Source organism: Sipha flava, unplaced genomic scaffold (genome assembly GCF_003268045.1).
Source record: "Sipha flava isolate LNK unplaced genomic scaffold, YSA_version1 50709_pilon_pilon, whole genome shotgun sequence".
Taxonomy (NCBI): Eukaryota; Metazoa; Arthropoda; class Insecta; order Hemiptera; family Aphididae; genus Sipha; species Sipha flava.
Genome location: NW_020273415.1, coordinates 1 through 26,819, shown reverse-complemented (window position 1 = coordinate 26,819; position 26,819 = coordinate 1). Strand labels below are relative to the sequence as shown.

At 27.6% G+C, this 26,819-nt stretch overlaps 2 protein-coding genes across 2 annotated transcripts; one reads left to right on the top strand and one right to left on the bottom strand.

Annotated features, from left to right (window-relative positions):
• Positions 1-32: 32 nt before the first annotated feature.
• LOC112690482 (small G protein signaling modulator 1-like) lies at positions 33-25,025 on the bottom strand (the record flags this gene model as incomplete). The annotated part of the gene is made up of 6 exons (XM_025564500.1): positions 24,232-25,025; positions 23,937-23,980; positions 10,296-10,371; positions 7,399-7,561; positions 193-411; positions 33-120 (listed from the first exon to the last, which is right to left on the bottom strand). Coding segments are annotated over exons 1-6 (609 nt in total), but the record flags the coding sequence as incomplete, so codon positions are not given.
• Positions 25,026-25,060: 35 nt separating this feature from the next.
• On the top strand, positions 25,061-26,814 carry LOC112690480 (general transcription factor IIH subunit 1; the record flags this gene model as incomplete). The annotated part of the gene is made up of 3 exons (XM_025564499.1): positions 25,061-25,282; positions 25,358-25,632; positions 25,698-26,814. Coding segments are annotated over exons 2-3 (1,365 nt in total), but the record flags the coding sequence as incomplete, so codon positions are not given.
• Between the last annotated feature and the right edge of the window lie 5 nt (positions 26,815-26,819).

Genomic DNA, 26,819 nt, shown 5'->3' with positions numbered 1-26,819 from the left:
ACACACACACACACACACACACACACACACACACACACACACACATAGTTACCAAGAAGAGAACTTAAAATGCTCCCATAATCTGGATCTGCTACTAAAGAATCTTTTTCGTAATATTTGCTAAAATACATTTTAATATTTTATCATTTAAGAAAAAAATTTGAAAAAAAAAAAAATAATTTAGTTGTTTACCTGCAATTTTGAACTAGATGATCAATTATCACAGCCAAAAGTTTTTCAAACAATGCTAGGCGAATCCACAAATACTTTGGAAGAGTAATAGATGAAGGGCCTAAACCACTACCCGCTGAATTTTTTTTTGTTAACGGTGGTGGATGAACATTTGGAAGAGTTATACTACCAGTCAGTGTACTGTTCACAGATGCAGCTCTAGTTGTACAGCTATCACCACTATATAAAATATAATGTAAAAATTAATTGTATTAGATACTTATACCAATTTCCTAGCTATTTTATAACACTGCATTTGTTTAGTTAGATACGACATAGTTTTAGAGTTTTCCAGTATTATAGTACGCACAAATAAACAAAATATATAACACATGAGATATAGTTGAAATTAAAATTATTAATAAATCATTACGTTAAAAAAAAATGTTGAGCTAACCTAGTAGAATTTCAAAATTTATAAAACGATTGTTAAAAATTTAACTTTTAATATATACAATTTAATTAAAACTACGTATATTTATTTTTAGAGATGTAATAAAACATATATGCTACAGTGGTTACATAAAGAAAAAAAAATTATAAAGGAAGCCTTTTGAAATAAAAATTGATTATTACATGTATGAGAAAAATATTAGAAGATTGAAAAATATGGGAAATAGTATAAGGAATATTATTAAAAGCACATAATTTAGAAAGGAATTTATTAAATAGAATAAAAACATGACGTAGCAAGATTATTCACAATTTCATTACCTAGAATACCTGACTGGCTAGGGATCATAAAAAATGGATAGTGTAACCAAGATAGAAAAAAGAGAGGAGAATCGAACAGATTTGAAGTATGAGATAGAAAACAGCGGATATAAAATAGGAAAAATTTAATTTCATGAGACATGGTTGAGAATCTAAACAAGTAACAAAATTACGAATATCTAATGATTTAATACTTAAAATGGCTACATATATAAAAAAACATTAATTTGTAAAAGACGAAGTAGGTAAGAGAACGTTATTAGAAAAGTTAAATAGAAAGACTAAGAATAAAAAAAAGAATTACCAGTGGAAGTTTTTGAAACGGATCCATCGGCAATTACTTAACAGGAATAAAGATAATGAGACGTTATGAACTAAAAAAATAGTGTGTTTATAGTAGAAGCTGAAAATAACGATAGAAGAGATGGAATAGCAAAGGATGCAAAAAACAACAGTTACAGAAACATTACAGTAAGACCTCGAAAGGCAGGATCGTACAAAAGCAGGCGGCTGACTGAAAATTACATCAAGTTATTCTTAGGTTTTGCAACGTGCTGGACAATTTTAGAATTTTAAACCCATAGACTTACGGTATTATATCGAAATACATAGGCAGATACATTTTAATAGCGGCTCTCAATATTTTTATGTTCGATAACTATATTTTTTTTTTTGTGGTATCAATTAGTAGGGGCTAACAGTTTGCTTGTGCGTCACATTATTTATCAGTGCTGACTATCATTTATTGTAAAAAAACATTACAATAATTTTCGTATAATAATGCGTATAAATCTACAGAAGACTCCACTCTCCCAAAGTTACATTAACCTTCGGTTACATTAAACTAATCTTGACTAAATAATTATATTTCTACAACAAGTCATCTGATAATCTCTTTCATCGTTTTCTTTTTGTGTTTACACAGTTGTCACGTACCGAGTCATTGCACCTCACCTACATTTGGAACATATCATCGATTTCCCTAATGTTTCTGGAGACTCGAGAACTAACTACCCATTACGAACATTTATGGGATAGTAGGTAAATTCCCACACGAAGCATAGCAGGTAAAGTAAAAATATGTAAATTTCGACACGAAAAAAAACTGTGGAACCATTATTTTTACTTACATACACTCGTAACGACTACGTACTACGATACTACATGCACTTTGCAACTGCAAAACGAAATTAAATCGAGTCTAAACTAATCTAATAGCTTATACCCCTGACATCCTTTTATCGTACCTATTAATTTACAGATAACATTGTACAAAACAATTATGTTACAAGTTGCAGCCAAACACTTTAGTCTTCATCGGTTATCCATTATTGATACCCGATAACGAATAAAGATAACTAGTAAATTAAATTTTTCTCAACATTTTAAAATAAAAATTGTACTTCGTAATAGCTGCTCATGCCTCCCCAGCAATGTATACACGCCCCCCAGTGTGGGAAACCAGTGTAGTAAATACTAAAGTTTGAGATACACTATAAGACTAAAGAATGGTAATTAGTAGTGATGAGAATTATTCGAGTATTCGAATTCTAATAGGCTTATCCTTGGTTAAATAATTCGAATATTCCAATAATTGAATATTCGACCATTCGAATATCAATATTCGATGCTACAATACAATACGCAACGAAAATTATTCGTTGTAAGTTTTCGCGCAACACAAAACGTTTAATAATAATATTATATGACTTATGGTGCATAAAGGCCTGCAAGAAGTAGATTCGAATCCAGCGATATTTACTATTTGACATGGCAATTGAAGTACAAAAGTAAAAATTGGGCAAAATACTGGAATATCATAATTAAATTATTATTAATACAATATAAAATATAAATCACTATAGCGATTATCACTTAAAACGAGATACTGCTTACAACAAGCAAAGCGTTAGGTCCCGGCACGACACAATGTTGAAATATACGTCTACAACGAGTAAAATAAAACTAACTACGAACAAGTACCTGCAAGATAAGAACTATTTTCGTATTTAGATCGATTAATCATTAATATATATTATCTTTAGTCATAAGCGTCACTTGGTAGAAACTCATGTGGGTGCTAACGTTTATGGTGATTCACAAACCGGTTGGTGGGGGGGGGGGGGGTTTTTCCACGTCACCTAATATTTAACTACTACTATTACAAAAGTAATAAAAAAAATCTTTATGTAAAACTTTATTATATATTTAAATTAGTATAATATATAATTGTAAATATTAGTTATAACTTATAAATATATAAGGAACCTATTTTTATTAACATAAATAATAATAAAAAAACAATTACTGTTAGTAACATATATTATAATTAAAATTACATTATATTACTATTGTTAGCATTTGCAATTCAATAACTAAAATATAATATAATATTTTTGACTGTTGTCTGTGGGTACAAAATGATACTTTTGCCCTCCTAGAAAAATTGTCGTGGGTGCAACTGCACCCTTATGCCGCCACTGTCTTTAATTGTGTATATATGGATTACTTATTAATAATAAATAGTATAAAAAGCTTGTCATGGAAAAACGGATAAAACAAATAAGGTTTTGTAGCATCGAATAGTGATATTCGAATGGTCGAGTAATCGAATATTCGAATTATTTACGGTGAACCTATTTGAATTACAATATTCGACTAATTTGATTATTCGAATATATGTACATTACATCTCTAACTGATTCTTCTTTCTATTATGTAGGTTATGAAGAGATTATGTGTCATTAAGTGTCCTATAAGTTTTCCGTTTCTTGATTTAATAATGGACACCAAAATTATCTTCTCCTTTACTATTTGAAGGATTTCTTCGTTACTCTTCCTTTCAATTCAACTAATAAGAAGTAATCATCTCCAGGTCCATTTTTTTCATTGTTTCGATTTTTTTCTTATCTTGTGCAGTTAAAGTCCAAGTTACACTACCATATAGCAAAACAGTCTATACGTAGCTTTTGGATAAGTTTTTTCTGATCCTAAGACTAAGATTTTGTTTGTAAGTAGCTGTTTTTTTTGTGAGAAGGCTCTCTTTGATATGGCTACGGCGTCTTATTTCCACCAAACATCTGTCACTCGTTAGTATACTTTCTAAATATGTATATTGTTGTACCTGATAAATTTTTTTGTTATCCAATTGTACGTTAACAATGAGGACTGCTCTCCTTACTTACCACCATAACTTTTGTTTTTCTTACATTGATCTTTATAAGGTATCGTTTTAATATTTCATTTAATGTAGCTAGTGATTGCTGCATATCATTTTCTATCTCTGTTACCATAGCAATGTCATCAGCAAATGTTATATAAGGATTACCTTTCCATTTATTTTTACAGTTACACACGATTTACGTCCCGAAATAAAAAATTTAATATGCGAGTATAAGATTTGCGTCCAGCCTTATCTAATCTGCTACATGAATTGCATCCGAGTTTGTTTAAACGATTACATTTACGATGAACGTGCTTTAAAGCATATAATAATTTTAGTTTGGCCGTTAATTCAAATGAAAGTATGTAGGTTTCATTTAGGTTAAAGTTGGTGGAGGAAAATTCAAACGGTTGGTTTAAGTCAAGAATACAAAAAAAATGTCAGATATCAGTATTTTCATAAAATATTTTTTTGGTCCCATTTTTAAAACCAGATGAAATGGAAGATTGTTTTACGGATGATATTGTATCAATTTTATCCGAGGATGAAAAAGTACAGCAATTTTCTGATTATATATTAAATACATACATAAAGCCTGATTGTGACTTCTCACCTTCTGTGTGGGGAATGTATTCATGCTCTATAATTCGAACTACGGATAGTTATGGTCTTTCACTCCAAGTTTAACAGAATGTTTTACTCAGCACACCCGAATATATTCCAATTTATAGATGTTTTAAAAATGTACCAAAAGAAACAAATTAAACAACGAAGTATTCATGTAATTTAAACAGACGGATTTTATTTATTTCGTATGGCTTTTAACACAAATCAACTTAACTATCAAACTCTAACTAAAATATAAACTAAAACAATACAAAATAGCCGGATGATGATATGTGAAAAAGAAGATTATTTAAGACAAAATATGGCAAAATATGAAAGTGGCCAATTGACCCGTCTTGATTATATTAAGAAGGTATCATTCAAGTTTTTACTAGTTTTTTAATATTTTAATTTTATAATTTTAACTTTTTTTCTTACTGTTTATTTTAATTACTATATTACATTCCTATAATTTAAACCTATACGTTTCATTTTAATTACATATAATTGCATAACAACGATAAAAATCAATATTTTTAACCTCCGATAGTCATAATTTGTTATCGACAGTCCTAAGTCTGTATGAAAGGGAAGGAAATTAATGTTTTTATGTTGGAACGCAATTCATGTACAGCGATTTTTACACATTTAGCTTTGATTTTGAATTCTTGAAAAAACTACTTTTATGAATATATTGAATAAATAGGGTGACAAAGAACAACCTTATCTTACTCTTCTGTGAATTCTAGGTGTGGATACGCTGTCTCCTATTCTAAGTATATTTTCAAGTTTGTTATTATTATTGATTTAAAATTATGTATCATGTATGCAAATATGAATATATTATTCACTATAAACACTTAATGCTAATGCTTATATGAATATGAATTTATGTTTTTGACTGCTCCCCTCAATTTTAATTCATAATTCTACCTGTCTATAAGTACCATTAGTTCGAATTTTATAAAAACTATTCAGAGTAATATTTTTTGAAGTTATTTATGATTGGTTATAAAATATCCAAATTCTAAGTAGAAGAGTAAATGCAGTTGATTTACAACCAACAATCAAAATGTAATTGGGTATGTAGATTTTTTTGATTTTATGTTTTCTGTGGATTTTATCATTTACGATATAAAAACATTTTTTCTATACTAATTTTAAAATATAGAATGACACACGCAAGTATTTTTTTAGATTATTTAAGTTATTTGATTTAAAAAAAACTGATTAATAAATACAATAAATCATATTATAATATGCCATACGGGTCAAAGCTTTTATTTTTTATTTAAAAAATCGAGTATATTTTAACCTAAATTTTTTAATTTCATAATGGCATTATTTTTAATTTTTTATTATAATACGATACATACATTTATATTTATACCGGCATTGGATACAATTTTATTTAAACACATTTTTCAGTTTTATGTATCCAAAAGCCAAGAAAATAATTTAAAAAAGATTAGTTTTATATTTTCATCACTTTATTTAATAAAATTGAATATTTTTAAATATAATTTATTTTAACATAATAAATAAACATTAAGTATTTATAATTATTATAATATCGACAAAAAAACTGACCTTCTCTCAGACTCGTTATTCGAATACAATAATTAATCTATAATTTATAAAACTAAATAATAATGCAATTTTAGTTTGTTTAGCAGACAAGTACTTTCTTAGTTTTCATCCAACCATTCCAATCCATATATCATATCCATGAAGTATTTATTTTGTAACAACATCCGTTTTCAAGTGAACGAAATGATAAATATTATGATATCTGAATTATTAATGTTACCAAATTATGTAATATTCTATATTCAAAGCTATATTTGGTAAATATGTACTAAATATGGTTGATAATATTTTGATGGTTAGGCTTTATTAATAATGAATATAAATTAATTAAAAATAAAATTTGGATTCGCATAATAAGACAATTTATTTAATTAAAACAATTTACAGGAATATACGTGTAAATCAGCTTTAATAATAGATGAAATCAAAAATTAATGAAAACTTTTTTATGAAAACGGAAAGTATAATTTATAAATACATTATAGTGATCTTAATGATTGCATAAATCGAATAATAATAAAAAAAAATATTATACATACCTATATAGTTAAGATTATGAGAAGGTATAAGTAGTCCACTTGATAATTAAATAATAATTGTAAATATCTTATCATAACTGCATACCGCATTAGTCATAATTATGGATAATTATTTATAAAATCGACAACAGTAAATTCGTAAAATATAGTTATGATTATTATGAATATATTTTCTAACACAAAAAATGTCTTATAATGTATTACTACTGCAATTGTACGTTCTTAATGAATTAATTCTATATTAAATATATATACACATATTATACTGATAAAATTATAAATTAAACAAGAATAATCCTTTCAAAATTTACTAACCATCTTATAGAATTATAAATATGCAACGTACTTCTATAATTATAAACGATAAAGACAGATTTATACATATTAAATATATTATTCAACTTTAATGCACACAAAATAATGAAACATTTAATTTTATAGGTTTTATTACAAGCAGAAAAACGTTGATTTTTATTAAACCTATTTCCTAAATGTTCAGTGTCTAAAAATACTTCATTTTTTCAAAGTAATAAAAATCTTTAATTAAAAATTTACCTATTTGGGTCGGAATTTTCCATTTCTTGAACTTTTAGACTAATTATGGAAGCTGGTTCAAAATTTTTCGCCATTTTGTGCAATAGTGCTGTTGTTGAACTAGTTTTAAACAAACCTAATGCTCTTCGCCGTAGTCCTTGTGACAGGCATGCTTCAACAGCCGCTAAAAAAAAAAAAAAAATAAACAAAATATAAACATTTATTTATATGTGCAAGCATGTGGGAAAATATTTAAGACTTTTTAGGCTACTCTGAATACATCACTGATGAGAGGCATTATGATTGAAAACATACGATGAGACGTGCAAGGAAAATAGGTTATAGTCAGTAGGTAAAAATAATTAATTTGATTAAGATAAATTTGAAATAAGAAAACTATAACTTTTGGTTTATATTTTTATGAAATTTAAATAGTTAATATTTTGTTTTACTTCGACATAAAAAACAATATATTCTAAAATAATACATTTTTTTAATGTATTAGGTACCATATAAATTACTTTTTATGAGACAATAAAATAAAAAATTAATAGACAGTCAAAAACACTTACTAATAACTAGTATGACTTACTACATCCTTACAAGTAAATAATTATATAATATACAATTTATACAATGTTATAAGTAAGAACACTTTTTTCATATAATTATATTATTTTTATACATTAAAGTAAAAAAATAATTTTATGGTGCAATAACAAGACATCTCTAAGCCATTACTAAAATTTTTTTGAGTATTTAAAAACACATTTCCAACATTTTTAAAACAGTTTTTTGTTCCTCCTGAAAATTTTAAAAAAAATGAATATGTTACTTCGGGGTCATCAATTGTATACCATTAATACAGTTTACTGAGTTTTTTTGACTGATTTAATATTTCACAAATATAAAATTGTATTATGCGTTTAAGTATATACATTAAAAATATTAAAAATAGTTAAGGAAAATAATTTAAGTTACGAGAAAATGTAATGAACTAACTTTATTTATTTGTCGATTTCTGGATACGTTTGGATACCAAACGTAGTATAACTACCCGCATATTTTGGAGGTTAATGATCATTATAAATAGTTGGAATTAAAATACATTAATTTACTAGGTACATGTTTATTTTATAAACAGTATGCAGTACTTATATTGAATGTACGAGATCTGACAATAAAGTAATGAGACTGATTTTTTCGCCGTGCTTGTGGCAGCACTGCGAATCTGAAACTTCGGGTCCTTAATCTCTAAATCTAAATCTATTTATAGATGTATTTGGAATATCTGTACAGTCATTATTTCACCGTTAGTATCGTTTCATTTATGTTAGTGCGTGTCACGAAAATGGAACGATATAATATCGAGCAACGGTACGCGATCAAATTTTGTGTTAAACTCGGCGAATCTGCAAAGGAAACATTTGATAAAATAGTTAAAGTGTTCGGTGATGAAGCCATGAGTCGTGCACAGGTATTCCGGTGGCACAAAGAATTTAAAAATGGTCGTGAAAGCGTCGGAGATGAGCCGCGAAGTGGAAGGGCAGCTGAAGTTCGAACTGACAACAACGTTCAGCGGGTGCGGGCACTTGTGCGTCAAGATAGGCGGCTAACTATTTGAATGTTGTCTGATGAGTTAAACATTAACCGTGAAACAGTTAGAAAGATTTTGATTGAAGATTTGAGCATGAAAAAGCTTAGTGCGAAAATGGTTCCAAAAAAATCTTTCAGAGGAACAAAAACATATGTGAATGACTGTCACACAGGACTGTCTTAAACAGCTAGAAAATGATTCAAAACTTTTGGAACGTGTAGTTACTAAAGACAAGAATTTGTTCTTTCAATATGATCCAGAAACAAAGCGAAAAAGCCAACAATGGCTGTCTCCAGGCTCAGCAAGACCAAAAATTGCAAGAATGAGTAAATCAAAAGTCAAAACAATGATGATTTGCTTCTTTGACAGCAATGGGTTGGAGCATAAGGAATTTTTGTCACCTGGTCAGACCATTAATCAACAGTTCTATATCGAAGTACTCGAACGGTTGCGAAAAAGAATCGTTAGAGTCCGTCCAGACATCGCAAACACATGGATCCTTCACCATGACAATACGCCTTGTCATCGTGCTTTCAGTGTGACGCAATTTTCGACCTCAAAAAATATTACAGTATTGCCCCAGCCACCATATTCCCCGGATATGTCTCCGTATGACTTTTTTCTATTCTCTCGAATTAAACAAGTCATAAAAAAAACACATTTTGATTCGGTAAAAGACATACAAACGTCTGTGACGAGGGTACTCCAGGAGCTTCCAGTTAATGACTTCCAGAAATCTTATGAAAACTGGAAAAAGCATTGGACTCAATGTATAGCTGCCCAAAGAGAATACTTCGAAGGAGACCATATCGATGTGCCCTAATTTTTAAGTATATGTGATTTTTTCAATTAGTCTCATTACTTTATTGTCAGACCTCGTATCTATATTTTAAAGTGTTCATAAAAAGTAAGAAAAAACGTAATTTTTGATAGTACATGTAGATAATATTTGATAAATCTGATGTCGATATATTAAAAATCATTAAACAATTTTTGAACTTAAATTGAAAATCGTAAATGTTAAGATTGTAAAGTTATTTTTGGATAATTCGTCATATAATTATTTAAAATTTTGTTTGTTCTATTTATGAATGCGAATAGCTCGAAATTTTTATTTTACATTTAGTTGTGGATGATGAACATGCAACATTTCCATAAGTTAATTTGTATTTTAAAGTATAAATATTTTACTATATTTCACTTATTTGATTTCAAGGTACTTCTATATTTTATATTTATACAAAATCAAATAATACTTATAATTCTGTAAAATTATTATATTTTCACGAAAAATTATATGGTAAAAATATTTATACACTACCGCAAAGAGATGTTATCGAGCCACTTTCTTCATGTACAAATTTCCTGGTTACAGCTTCTTCCATAATTTGTTTCACCTGTTTTATAAAAAAAATATATATGTATATCAGGGGTTCTTTCATATATGAAAAATAAATATAAAATTACATCATTCATAACACATTTAAGGATTACATAGTATCGTATATTATATAAAAAATCATTAAAAATATTTAGGAAATTAATTATATGATCATCTAGACATACTTGTATATTCAAGCTAGTGAACAAGCTTGTGATTCCAATAAGAGTATTCTATAATACAATACTATACATTACACATATACATACTCATATCCACTCATATATAAAATCTATAAACAATACTCATCATAGTAATTTTGTACACCAATTTAAAACAAAAATCAGTTTAATTTAAAAACAACAATTTAAAATTGAAATAGATAAAGATATAAGTATAATAAAAGTGTATAAAAGTAACAGGACAAAATAAATTAAATAGCTAAATACCATGATAATAATCGATATCCTAGTTTGACTTAGGGAAATCTAATCATAAAATATACAAATTAAACACTGATATATATGGGTGTCGGTAGATATAACTACTATAATTAACACCAGTGGCGTATGTAGGGATGTGCCTAGTGGGCTACAGGTTAGGTCATATATATAATATATAAAATAATATTATTATATAAATTATATATTAAGTTGTAGGTGTTATATGCAGTAATAATAATAAAAAAAAATTGGTAAAATTGGTGGTAAATAGGTTCTTGTTAATATTTATCATAATTACCAAAATTGTAATAGCCTAGGGGCCCACAAATGTTTAATCCGGCACTGAGTGTATATGAAAATTATATGTAGAAAGTATGTACGAGTATTGTATACATTATTTTATGTTGTACATAAATTATTATTTGGTGCGCAATAGTGTTGCGATTTCATCAGGTAAAAAGGGATCTGGGCGCAATCGTGTTGCAGCTCTATGGGGACATGTGTGTTCGGTGTCTCGGCAAACGTTATCGATAGATTTATTATTATTATCTATGATTCCTAGAATTCATTTTCTCGAGGTAGAGTTTTATTCATGAGAGATTGGCTAACAAAATAAATTTAATATAAATTAATAATTATATGTCTTGTATAAATATATAAAAACACGGAAATGGGGCACATATCCCTATCTTGTTCCCTCTGTAGTAATCCCATAGGTATTACAAACACGTCGACTGTAAGCATAGTAATCCTATCCGGGTTACGAAACCTTTGGGTAGTGCGAGCACGTCGAAGGTAATACCTTATAGACTAACCGAGGTCATGGAGACCTCGGCACCCATGAGTCTTTTTTTCCTGTTTCCTTATGGTATTTCCGTTTTCCTTATTGTCAACCTTCCAGAAGCACGTAACGTAAGAGTAACACTAGCATATATAAGGATACGTTTGTATACTAAGGCAGAACTAACTTGTGTCTTCGCCTCAACACGTAGTCTATGTTTCACTCCTTGCGGCCGAATCATAGATTACCTTAGATTTAAAGTTAGTTTTCATTGTACTTTTTAGTTAATTTAATAAAGTCTTACATTCATTTAACGTTCGTGTATTTTGTCTCAACCCCTGACGTTTTCCATCTACCAATCAACAACGGGATCTCCGTCATTAAATAATCGTACGAGCTCAACCCTATCAAGTCGAAGCTCGCTACACCTCCCTCAATGGACGCCTCTATATAGTTTATATGATTAACTTATTAATAATAATATATATTATTATATAAAATTATATAAAAATGATAATAGGCATTATCATTTTATATTTATTATATAATAAATTAACAATGCTGATAGTATTTTATGCGGTGAAATACATAAGTACCAAAATGAGATAAGAAAAAAAAAGTCGTATCGTACAAAAGCGCCAAAATCGTATCGTACGAAAGCGCAAAAATCGTAGGTACCTGTGAGCCTCGGTTAAATAACAGATATTAATTTGGACTGAAATTCCGGATAATAAGGTTATACGAACTACAAATGCAGCTGAATCATATCATCGACATTTAAAAGATCAACTTTATGTGGCTCATTTTTACGTTCATATAGTAATTGATGTATTATTAAAATTACAAAGCGAAACATATTTATTTATAAACTCTCCTCGTATCAATAAATTAAAGATATCTCACGAAGAAATAATGTTCAGTGGAAGAAATACCAGGATGGTGAAATAAATCATACAGAATACGTGAAAAAAGTGGGATTAAAAAATTAACCAATTTATACATTATAATATTATATAATTTTATAATTTATTACAGACATAATAATATCAATATAATATATAATATAATTTTTATAAGATATAGCAATTTTTAAATAACTACCTATTTATATAAAATATTAATTTTGGCGCTTATGTCATACAGCCATTTTATGATCTTTTATAAGTATAATATATTTATAAATAACATTTTTAAGCTACAATTAGGAAATGAAATTGTCAGTTTCTAGCTGGCTTAAATTTTAAAAAATGAGAAATATCTAGGAAATTCACTTAATGAACACCAAACATGTTATAAGCCGAAACTAATTTATACATTGATTATAATCAATGGGTATAGATAAATTATTCTTATAAATATGAAATTAATTTACCATTAGTATACTATAAAAACTAAAAAACTATTCTAAAGTTCTATTATAATTAAAAAAACTGTGCTAAAGAATAGAAAATAGGTTTGTATCCAAAAAAAAATTAATATAACCATAGACTATATTAGTGTTTAGTATAATTTTAGGATTTTGATTTCATCAATTAAATATTAAATTAAATTTAGTATAGGAGAATGTTTTTCCATAGATGAGCGGTTTAGAAGGAGTTACTCTAGGTCAGATTACAATAAAATATTTAGAATATGCAGACGATAACACCATCCTTGGAGAAGACTTAGATATGATAAAATGTTTAAGAAATAAACTAATAATTACGGCAAAAAAGTAGGACTAATAGTTAACAATGATAAAACAGAATACTAAATGGTTAGCTGAAGAAATAGGAACTTTGGACAAGCAGAGCCGCATTTAAGTGAGGGCAATAATCACAACCGCTCCAGCGCCAACATTTTGGAGGCACCAAATTTTTAAGGTGGTCGAAAATGTGTTCACTGAAATATATTTATATGTATAATGAATTATTAAAACCTATAAAATTTAAATTGGTTTACAATATTATTATTGTAAAAACAAAATCAATGAACTACCAAAATATGTAAAACAACAACAAAATTAAACAACTTATATCATGAATAATAGGTATAATGTATTTAAATAAATAAATAAATACATTTATACATACATTTTTATGTACAAGCAAGGCATGTGAGGCCTACTTCATGGATTTAAATTTTTTTTTTTTTTTTAATGCGTGACATTATAAGTCATAAATATAACATATTTACTATATTTACATAGGCGGCAACAATGAGAGTTGGGGTAAGGACATATTGTTCTTCAAATAAAAAGTTATAATTTAATCAATTATTTATTTTTAATTTTAAAGTAATTTTTAGTACCTATGATTTTAAAAAGAATTGGGAATCATGTTAATATACCTAATTAAAAATTAAATATAAAGTGACATTTCATATAAAAGTTCTAAGTAACATTTATATATCAGCTCTTATAAACTTATAATGTATATTTATTATAGATTAAAAGTCATGTTTAATTCTTCAAATTAATACCTACAACAAAATAAATAATTAGCAATTCGATATCTTTCATATGCTAATTAATAATATATTAATATTTTAATAAATAAATTGTAATACTAAATAATATTGAATCCATATATAATTTTAAATATTACTAGTAAAAAAAAAAAAAAATTGTATTAGACATTTTTTTTAATAAAGATTATTAATATATTTTGTTGATACAATATAATTACCTACTTAACGTAGATATTCTCATTTAAAATTTAAAAATTAAATAAAAAAATATGAAATACAATATAGAATTCCTAGGGTACATTCAATTTTTTCTCTAAAGAGAAGGGGGTGTTCACTAAATTATAAAACTATATATTTTTTATAATAGAATTCACATCATTGCAGGACCAATACATTCTTTGCTTAGTTCTTCAAAATCTAAAGAGGTCATAGGGATATATCTCCCTATGTGGAAGCTGCTGTTAGGGGCGCCAATTTGTTTTTGTCCTGGGGTGCAAATTATCTAAATGCGACAATGTTGTCAAGAATATATCAAAATAGAAGAATATAGCTTAAAAATAGTGTCACAATTTAAATACTTGGGGACGATTATAATTCATGATAATGATATTAAAACGGAGATATAATTAAGGATAAACACACAAATAAAGAATTTTTAGGTTAAAAAAATGTTCTAAAATCAAAGACCTTATCCAAAAACATAAAATTAAAGAAGTGCATGAAATTACTAAGGCCAATTGCTCTATGTAGCACTGAAACGTTTGCGTTAAGAAATGCAGAATTGAGATTAATGATATTTAAAAGAAAAGTGCTTCAGTAAATATGCGGCCCAGTATTCTACAATGAAACCAAATAATGAAAAAAACTACATAATGAGGAACTCCAACCGATTTTTCAGAAACAGAATATTGTTAATGAGATTTCCAAGAAAAAATGAATGATTAGTAGTATGGTCTTAAAAGCCAAAACTAAAAAGAAGAAGAAAATATTAAATTATTAACAGTTAAAACTATTATTGTAGTATCAATATAATGCTAATTTATAATTTAAAACTGTATAGTAAATATTTGTAAACAACACAAAAACTATAAAATAGTTTACCTAATAAAAATTCAGAATATTTGAATAGTTCAACGAATCTCATTATATCATCCAAATTTAGAGTCGTCATTTCAACTTTTGAAAAGGTGGGGCAACTGATTAAATTTGCCGACTTCATAATATTTAAAAAATTATGATTACCTATGTATTTAAATATTTAATATTTATAGGCCATAGACTATCAATAAAATATTTTTTTCGGAACAAAACATGTAAGGTTTAGTAATGAATAATAATGTCATGACGATAATTTACCTAATTAAATAATAACTTTAAAGATAGTAAAACATTAATTTATTTACTTATCCTATAGGCTATAAGTTACCTATCAATAGGTTTAATGGAATAATAATATTAATCTAATTAAATAAATAATTATAATTTTATTATTTGTATTAAAGATGTAATGTATATTCGAATAATCGAACATTCAAATTGATCCACCGTAAATAATTCGAATAATCGAATACAAGAATAATTCCCATCACTGATTTTTATATTTAATACTTTATAGAACTTATTTATAAAAAAATAAAATTGTATCTCAAATATAATGTACCATAATTTGGGGTAAATAGGAACAATTTTAACGGACTTATAGATTATGAGCTTAATTTTTATGGTATTGATACCATGAAAACTGTTTTATAAAGATCACATATATAGAAATATATAATATACCAAAAATAAAGTTTATAAGATTCGCGTAATAACGATTGTCATAAACCGGGGAGGAGCCAGTGTTTCCCAACTTTTAATAAACCATGAACGTGTACCTATTTCAAAGACAATATTATCTAATTTCAGAGTACAAAATAGTAAATTAAAATTTACTATTTACTGATTTTAGCATTTGATCGTCGGACAAAGAATTGCAGACTTTTTAAAATTTCTTAGAGTGGGACATTTGCCACATCTGTCCCTATTAAATGGGTGTTAAATTAACCCTGCCCAAATTCATTAAAATTTAATTTATTGACGCTTATAAAAATTTGTTGATTCTTTTCAGTAAATTTTTATTTTTATGTTGGCTAAAAAAAACTTATGAAGAATCATCATCATCATACGTTATTTTAGGACATGTGGAAAGAATATTTACATAATTGTCAAGGTATAGGTCATTTTAAAGTTCTTTATGTATTTTAACTATAAAAAATGTTGATCCAGTTTTGTCAAATTAAAATTTTGTAAATGATTGTAATAACAGATATTGAATATTCTTCTATACACAAGTAAGAAATTTGTTTAAGGAATTTTTGTTGTTTTATACTTCGTCCAGGTCTTATTTTAACGGGCAGTACGACCCAAATTGGAAAAAAGGTAAAATCAAAAGAGCAGTTGACTTAATGAATATGGGCATCTCACAAAAATATAATATTCCTTATAGAATGATTTAATTTCTACTGAGTATATGAAATTTATGTAATTTATAAACCCAACCTAGTACCTAATAAGTAGTTCTGTGAATTTAATGCACTAAAGAACCTTAAAAATTTAGTAAAATATGCACTTAAAATGCAAAAAAAAATTCAATATAAAATGCCATAAAGCATAGTATAAAATTCATTTAAAATGGTTTTTATTTAATTTTTATATTAATTTTCAGTGGTGTAGCCAGGGGAGGTTTGGGTGTTGTAACTCCCTCCATTAGTTTTTATTTAATAATTTTTTTAATTATTCAATTTCCTGTATGCACGGCATCTTTGATAGTTGACCGTGGTAGCATAGGCGTGCGCAGACTTCAACTTCCAGTCGAGCCTGAATACAATTAGTGACCCAATACTTAGACAGTACCCCTAATTTTTTTTTCTAGAACTTCAACGTAGAAGATTCCGTTATAAATTTAAAACAATGTAGTATTTATATCTTTACCTAGAATCAAGTATTATATTACTAATTTTTAGACATATATTTTTGAAGTTAAAAGTAAAACTTTAAATTCTTCAAAATCAAATGATATAAATACAATTAATTTATTTTCATGAAAATATTAAAATATATATAGACATTTTATTATGGTTAGTTTAAATTTTACTTTGCCTCCGAGAAAATTCCGGTCAAGCCGGTGCTCGCCCCGTGCGCACGTCTATGCGTGGTAGACAACCAATGGTGACCACTTATAGAACAATAAATTACTCGTTTTGTGTTGTTCCTCCGTGGCTGATAACGATGCATACACATACAATGCGTTATAATTTAAAAAAATGGTACGTAACAATATAATAATGTGTACATAACATCATATTGATATTAAACTATCGATATTTCATGTTATCAATTTAACATGTACGAAAACGGTTTTTTCTTTTATCATAAGTTGGTATTTTTTTTAAATACCCCAAAAATAATCTTTTGTCCGAATCAATTGGACGTATATGTTCTTCATCAACCCATAACCGTTTGAAACTGTTATGTCCAACAAGATGGCCAAGTACCATATCACAATTTAATGACTAAATGTACCATAACAACATACATACTAATATTTTAATTTATAAATATTAACAAGCCTAACCTATATCATTTTATTTAGGTCATACAGTACTAAGAAATACACAAATTAAAAAAATATTATACAATATATAACGTATAACATTCACACTAGTATTATTTTAAGATGACTAGTGGAATATTTTACAAGTATTTCTGACTGTGTAGTTAACTAATAGTCATAAACAATTAATCTTTTTGATAAAAGCATCAAATAAAAAAAAACCACATAAAATAAGAAAAACTCTATTTTTATATAATTTTTCAATTGTTAATTTTTTAACTGGGGGGGGGGGGGTGCTAAATTAGAGCCTAGGGGTGCTGTAGCACCCCCAAGTACCTCCCTAGTTGTGCCTATGGATATGACTCAATAATTATTTTCCTCGAGTTATTTGATACAATAGTTGATAGTTTATCAGAAGTTTGTACTTGGCTTGATAAGGATGCTTCATCAGGAGCATACCAATTGTTGTATAAAATGAGAAAACCAGAATTATATACTAGCAACTTATATACTGGGACACGTGTTGAGTTTGAGTTTACCATTAAGTAAGTTTCTTCAGACAAAGAATATAGATCTGGTTGAAGCTATTCAAATCGCTGATGACGTGGTAAATATAATTAAAGAACTAAGATTAATAGAGATATTGATAATGATAAAAGAGAATTTAAAATTATATTTAATAATGTAAAATCTAAATATAATACCTTAAACATTGAAATATCTATTCCTCGTACAACTAATAAGCAAAAAAAACAGATGCTTTATCCTGGTTGATTTCCCTAAGGATAATTATAGAATATCTTTATTCATTCCATTTATAGATTATTTTTTAAATCAATTAAATGATCAATTTTTATCTCATAGATCTATAATTGAAAATTTTAACGTTATTTTACCATCATCCAATAATATACAATATGAAGAAAAAATTAAGCAGCTAGTTGAAATATATCATTTATTGAAAGCTACAAGAACACTTGGTTTTGTAGTTAGAAATACCCATGATTTTAATAACACTATGTCTTTAAAAGTTCTTTATTTTGCACTAATTCGCTCAATTCTAGAATATGGTTCCGTTGTATGGAACCCTTATCAGTTGAATTGGATTAACAAAATTGAACGCGTTCAGAACAAATTTCTCAGGTATATAAACTCAAAAACTCCTAACAAATGTGCAGTTATTGACCATAACTATGAACCTCTTAGAACATTGTTAAATATACACACGTTGAGTTCCAGACGTACATTCTTAGATGTAATTTTTGTTTACAAAATCGTACATTGCTCGATCAATGATAGTTTTCTACTCAGTTTAATTAATTTCTCAGTTCCATCATTTAACTCTAGAAGTCGGCCAACTTTTTATATATCTAAGCACAGAACACTTTATGGCTTTTTTTCCCCCATTAATAGAGCTTTGGTTTCATGGAATAATTTACACAAGGACATTGACTTTTTTCATTCTTCTCAACTAGCAATACGAGTTAGTATTTTATCATTCTAATTTTGTTTTTGTCATTAACTTTCTCAAGGTATTTATATAATTGTTCATCTCTTTTATAATTAGGATAAACTTCAACAGCTACCCATTGATAAATCTTATTATTAAGTAAAATTATGTTATTGTTATAATGATTTAACGTTTTAGTATAATCTTTAGTTTTTAATATTACCATTATAATTCCACTTTTTCATGTTATTATAAATAATTATTACTGTACTCTGAGCCTTCGGGCGTATATTTCAATAAATAAATAAATAATAAATAAATAAATAAATAAATATCAAAGCGATTAAGATTGTAGTGTGTTAGTAACTGTGAGTGAAATTAAAATTTGGCAACAAAAATGTACAGGAACTAAAGATTTACCAAAAAAATGCTATCGACGCTCTTAAAACATATCAATTTTCCTTTCTACTTTCAAACTTTTACAGATTTTAGCAACTTTCCCAGTTACAACTGCTAACAGTGAATGATCTTTTTCAATATTAAAAAGATTTAAAACACATTTACGAAACAACACATGTGAAAATAGGTTGAATGGTAGGGTGACCATATTTATGAAAAAAAAAAATGGAACAAATATGTTCATAATAATATATAAAATACCACATTTTTTTAACTTCTATATTATATGCAATAAAAATAATTTTTATGTAGTTTAATATTTTAATACAACATTGATTTGAATTTTTTTTTGCTATGAGATTGAAAAAAATTACTTAAAATATTCTTTATTTTTATTGAATTGATGTCGATTGTTCATAATTTTCTTCATTACATCCTTTGACATTATATTTTTTTAATGAACTGATTGAATTTAATAGTTTTGGTTGTGTTAACAAAAAATCATAAAAATAATTACAGGAATATTTTTTTTAAATTATTTTTAAGAATTATTATTGCTTGACAGATGGTACGAGAAAACAATTTTTTTCGTCTATTCATAAAATATTTATGATTGAGAATATTCTTTCTAATGCTGCATTAGTTAATCTGTAAAAGTACAGTGAACGTATATTTCCTTTTAGGCAATAAAAAAAAACAATAAGAGTAATAACACTAATGGCTCACAACAATTTAAATAAAAAAGAATTGATACACAGTGGCTGTAACATTAATAACACAAGATCGTTGCAATGTACACACGTTACTGCACGACTATATTCGATTTTTCTATACCTAATATACCTATTATACCGAATATCGTTGATTATAAATAGTACTATATATTGGTAAACTATTCGTATTTAATATCGATTTCGTTAAATGAGTTCGTAGTACATATACTGTGTATATATACATGACGTATGGTCACCTATTGAATGGCAATTATGAATATACACAGTGATATAATGATAAACCCTGATTATGTCCTAAATCAATTAGCGACCAAAACAAGAAAACTACGGTTGATGTAAATGTTAATGTAATTAAAATATTGTTTGACTTTAAATGCTTTAAATAAAACACAAGAAAATTTAAAATAATATGTTTTGTGTATACCTACCTATTGTATAGACCTAAACCGTAACTCCCCCACCCATGAAAAATCCTGGCTATGCTACTGTTTATATTAATATTAGGTACAAAGTTACAAGAGTTTATTTAATAAAAAAAAAAAAATTAAAATGTTTATTGATATTTTCTATACCTAATGCCTCGCCTGAAACATTTTTTAAATTTTTTGTTTAGTATTTATTTTGTTCAAATAATAAAACAAACTTAAATATATATATTTTCGGGTTCCTTATTCATCTTTAGTATTTAGAATTTGATTAAAAATACCGAAAAATGAACTAAAAAGAGGAATATGAGCTAAATATGCACAAAAATTACTTAAAAACATTAAAAACGTCAAAATATACAAAAAAAAATTCAAAATAATGCAAATTAAAAGTTACATAGATTCTTAGTTACATAATTCAAATTTTGTATCTACAAAGCTACGTTTTACAATCACCAAAAAACAAATGCATTTTCCTACAAAATTCACAGCCCTACTAATAAGTAATAATTATGTAAGTTTATAATATTTACTGCTTCGATTAATCTATGGAATTTAAATTTAAATATTGATATACGTATAACGAAAAAGATCCGTATTTTTATTTTATAATTTACCACGCGATGGTTAAAATTATAAAATATCAATATACAATTTATTTTGGGAGGGGAAAGTATTACAATCCAAATAAATCTTATAAAACAAACTTTTCAGTATGTTTGGGCAGTAGATAAAATTCTTAGAATAAGCCCTGACTTCGTCAGTTTTTTCTCAGTTATTTGGAAAACGATCAAGTATTTCAAAAAACTAACTTACAAAAGTATCAACAAGATTAATCTTGTTAATTAATCTTTGTTATTAAAAAATCATCTGTCCTTTTGATGATCAGAGCAGGTTATTTGGTTGAAATTATTTAAACAGACACAAAAAAAACAGACGAAATTCTTAGGTCGAGTGAAATACAGGAACGGGTTAATGATATTGATCTATTAGTATATAAAACTTAAAACTAATAAATAATTATTTTCGAAAAATTAATTCTAAATGAAAGAGTTCAGATGTATCAGTTTACATTTCTAAAGATGGTTGATATAGAAATATATTTTGTCGAACTTTAACTTTTCAAACTTACGCAAAAAAAGTCATCTAGGTAGGGAAATTTAAGTATATTAGAATTTTATTATGTTTTTCGTATAAAAAAACTATAGTTGATTAAAATTTGAGAAAAATCGAAAATTTCAAGTGCCAATAAACAGTATAAATTTTATTAAAATTATTCTAAACTATGAAATGTTTTTAAAATACTAATATACTAATAGATAAATATTTTGAGTCACTATAGTTAATATTAGAATAACAACCAAATAATTAATTAAGTATAAGTAGAATTCGTTGAAATATTTAAATTCATCAATATTTCATTTTCAAACGTTTAAAAAACTTTTTAGTGACATTCCGGAGCAAAGTTCAATAGTTTAAAAGTTAATACATTTTTTTTAACATTAAAAAACATTTTATTTTATAACTATTAAAAGTTATTTAAAAAATAAATTTATATTCAATTTCAAAAATTTTATGTAAAAGCAAAATTATTTTATCAATATTCAACAAAAAAATAGCCAAGAAATCATGATACTTTAATATACCTAACTATAAATAGCACGAAAAAAGTCTAAATATTTTGAAAACTATACTATTTGTAGCGAACTGTGAATAAACATTCAGTTGACAATTTCAAGTATCTACAATTATTATTTATTGAGTTATAATTAAAACTAAAATTCGATTGCATTGAAAACCAGTTTTTGCAATTTTTAAGAAAACTAGGGTATGGTGAACATTTATTAACCATGATGCACAACACTTATTTTAGTACCTAATAGGTGAGAATTCAAGGGGGTGTTAGAGGTATAACCCTAAAACCCCCCAAAAATAACAGAAATAAATGTTATAAAAATGACTCGATCTACAAATTTAATAGTTATTTTAATTTCCCATGAGAAATAAAATATACAAATATTTATATTATATAATGAGTAATAATGCTATTTATCAATATTTTAGATTTTTTCAAAGCACATCTATACCCAGTATATCCCTGCCTATGAACACTTGGAACCATGTATGTTCATGTGTGCTCAATTAGATATTTTATTATTTGATAATGAAATGATTACTAATGAAACATAAAGAAAAAGTTTATGCCTTACATAAATGCTTCAATATGTGATAATTTCTTACAAAATCATACTGGTAGGTATCAGTGACGTATTTTCAAATTACTCATTTTTTTTTTCTTTTGGGGGGAGGGGTTTAAAAATTTTCTAAACAATTAGCAATTATATAAAACATATATAAGGTATGAATTAGTAATTATATTATTCGATTAATATTATGAATATAAATGAAGTTATTTACAACCATATGAAATATTATTTGTGTTCTCTTTCTCTGTACCTTCATTAAACCTTCATTTATGACTTGAAACTTTTTTCTTCTGGAAGGCGTCGAGACCCCCCTCCCTTCCTCCAAAAATACATCACTAATTTGTTAATATATTTTGTAATTTATTTGTTATTGTAATTTTAATTTTATGTAGTCTATTTTTTAATAATAATGTAATTTTAATAAATTAATAAAATAACAAATTTTCGTACTTCTGATAAAGATGTAAAATTGCATTACCTTACCTGCACAAGTATTTAGGTATTTAATAATTTTAACAATTTAGTAATGATCCAAACAGCCTTTGAGAGGAAAAATCATGAAACTTTCAAACTACATTTTATATTTTTCTGATAAGAATTTTCAACTCAGTTTTTAAACCTAGTAGACAATCTATCCTGCAAGACTATTTATGTTAGCCCTTTCAGGGCTTTCGGAGGTTTGCATTAAGCGCACGCCCTACAGCCTCGTTGCATATGCTTATTGCTTAAATTGCATACGCTAACCCAGAGCACAAGAATGATTGACACTCAAATACTCAGTCGAATCACACATATTCTAAATAATAGGGACTAAAATAGTGTGCAGTACGACACACTTTGTGTGCAATACGTAATATTAGGTGTGCAGTAAGAAAAAGTATATATTTTAGTCTCTATTAGAAATTAGTACAAAATAGTAATATCAGCATTTTCTCTACATAGCATAACTTTAGTGCACGCGAGTGCAACAGTAATAATCAAAAAATTACGTAAAAGCTAAAAGTTCAAAAATACTTTAAAACAATTTTTAAAGTGTACAAGGCACCAAAACAAATCATGTTTTCGACATAAGTACCTAGAAAACTTCACACACACTTACTTCTTTTTTCACATTTTTGATAAGCTGCTCCTTAAACTTTTTACCTGGAAAAAATAAAATAAAAATATTTATACTTCCATATGTTAGCGAAACTCTACCGCAGTTTTAGTGGTGTAAACACACGCGCATGTAAATTACACAAAATTATTATGTAAACGTCTTAGACAAATTGAGCATGACAATCGATACTATATGTACTCGAAAGGTGATTGAACATTCTAATAATAATAATGTAAAATATATAATAGTATCATGATGTTCAACCGAAGGACCACCATATGTCAAGTAAACGTACTGGCTATGCTCGTGTCCATGGTGACAAATTAACCGGAAAAAGAGACGATGATCGTGGCGGTTTACGGCATTCAGCGAACAAAGACGAACTACTGTTCAGCGGGGCACGAGTAGCGATAAAATTATATTACTGTATAAACAAATATTTGTAATTGACTGCACATTAAGTCACAAGTCATGTGTCGCGTACAGCGTGCGTCTACAAAAATACCTATGCCCCCGTGATCAGTGCTCGGTTATTATACCGCGGTTTCGAATCCGTCGCGATCAACACCTAGGTATTGGTTTTCTTCTCAATACTAATTAATTTTTTTTTACTTTTTATTCGACGGATCGTGACCGATAACCCCCCCCCTCGACCACCGGGACCAACGAATCTACCACACCGCGCACAACATATCGGACGACTGTGACACCGAACACAAACGACAACGACACTGCCACGATCGCGGCATACGGACAACTCACTCACGGCACCCGGTCTAGAATGGACCGCAACGACGACGATACGGTGTGACGGTGGGGGAGACGCAGTGGCCTGCCTGTGATAATAATACTCTCGTCTATTGACAAGGGCCAGCTGATTCATACGATTTTGCAAACGATGACGACGGATTTTCAGTGAATTCGATCGAATTGGCACGCGCCTGCGCCTAAACCATTTGACCAGCTGCCACCTCAGTCGTCAGCCTTACAATATTAATTCTCTGCGCGGCTGCACTGTCGGCTAGGTTCTTCTCGAATTGGTTTTTTCTCACTTTTTTCCACAATATTTTAAGGTTGGTTTTTGATGTTAGAGAATTTTGTTATTTTATTTAAATATTTTTTTGCAATTTTCAAAACACCTCGAATTATTTAAATTTCTTCTATGTTTTATAATTTATATATCTATAACTGCATACAAATTATCATATCGATTTCATTTCATAACTGATGTATTCGATTTTTTCATATTATGCATTCACAGTTAACATTTTCCTTGTGATTTAAGTGTTGTAACTGAACGTTAAATCATTTTACGATGTCTTATATACATCTATATTGAGAACCAAGTAAATTTATGTCTAACATTTTGTTTGTAGTTAATTTATTTATATTATTTGAGTTGCTAACAATTTATTTAATAGTTTTTAATCCATCATTTAAGTGCAATAATGACATCGTCAGAAGATGTGCTCCTTCAAGTGGGGCCAGTGCGGCATAAGAAAGGTGATGGGACATTATATGTAATGAGTCAACATGTTGCATTTATTCTAAATTCTAGTGACACTGTTGCTATAAGTCATCATTATAGAGATATAAAAATGCAAAAAATATCATCAGAGTTTAAAAACAAAGTGCAATTACAGTTGGTGTTTCATGATGAAACAATTTCACTGTTTCAATTTACAAATTCTGAAAGGTACCGTTTCTTAAAAATCAATCAATTTTTTTTATTTGACTATAATTTTTATTTACTTTTATTAGGAGTGAAGCAATGCGAGATAGAAATAGAGTTAAAGACTTAATACAACAACTACTGCCAAAATATCAAAAACAAGCAAACAAAGAATTTGGAGAAAAGAGCCGTATTCTTGGTGAAAACCGTATGCTTTTTCAATTGTATCAAGATCTAGTCATAACCCATGTCATAACATCTGAAGAATTTTGGTCACAACATGTCCCTTACCATTTAGCTACACAATCCAAAGTAATTACTCAAAAAACGGGTGTACCTAATAATTTTCTTACTAATGTTACTGTCAAAAGTGATGGTACAAAAAAATTTAATTTATCTAATGATACTATACAATGTATCTTTAAAACATATCCAGCAGTTCGACAAAAGCATATAGAATATGTACCACATCAGTTAACAGAGTCTGCATTTTGGCAAAAGTTCCTAGAATCGCATTACTTTCATAAAGATCGTATAACTACAGGTAGTACTAAAGATTTATTTAATGACTGTGCCAAGTTGGATGATAATTTATTTAAAAATGAAATAAAAGATTTATCTAAAAATAGTTTAGATTGTTATGTTGGAATGATTGAAGATGATGGATCTGATGATAATATAAATTCTACAGCTGAAGAAAAATCTTCTATGGCTAACATTGTTCATGAAAATATAATTAAACGATTTAATCAACATTCAATGATGGTTCTCAAAACATGTGAAAAATCTAATTCCAATTCTATATCGAATGGAAATGATATAAAAGTGCCATCTAATTCATCTCATACTAATGGTACACCGGACAATGCATTGAAAAGATTAAAAATTCAAGAAAAAATTGGTTTTGAAGATTTAAATCCAGAAACAGAAATTATAGACATAAATCAAAAAAGATTAAAATTATCTAGAGTAGAAAGTTACGTTAATTGTTTAACAAGAGAACAAAAACATGATAATACTAGTTCTAAACTCTCCAAAGCCAGAGAAGTACAGAAAAGTATTATTTATGATGTGTATGAGTGGAGTAAATCAACTTCAAATCAAGTAATTGAACCTAGTGCTGCAGTTAATACTCTTGGACTGCTTACACCTGGTGGAAGTTTGATGAAAGGAATTAGTGACGAGTCAGCTTCATTAGCACAGTTAGTGCC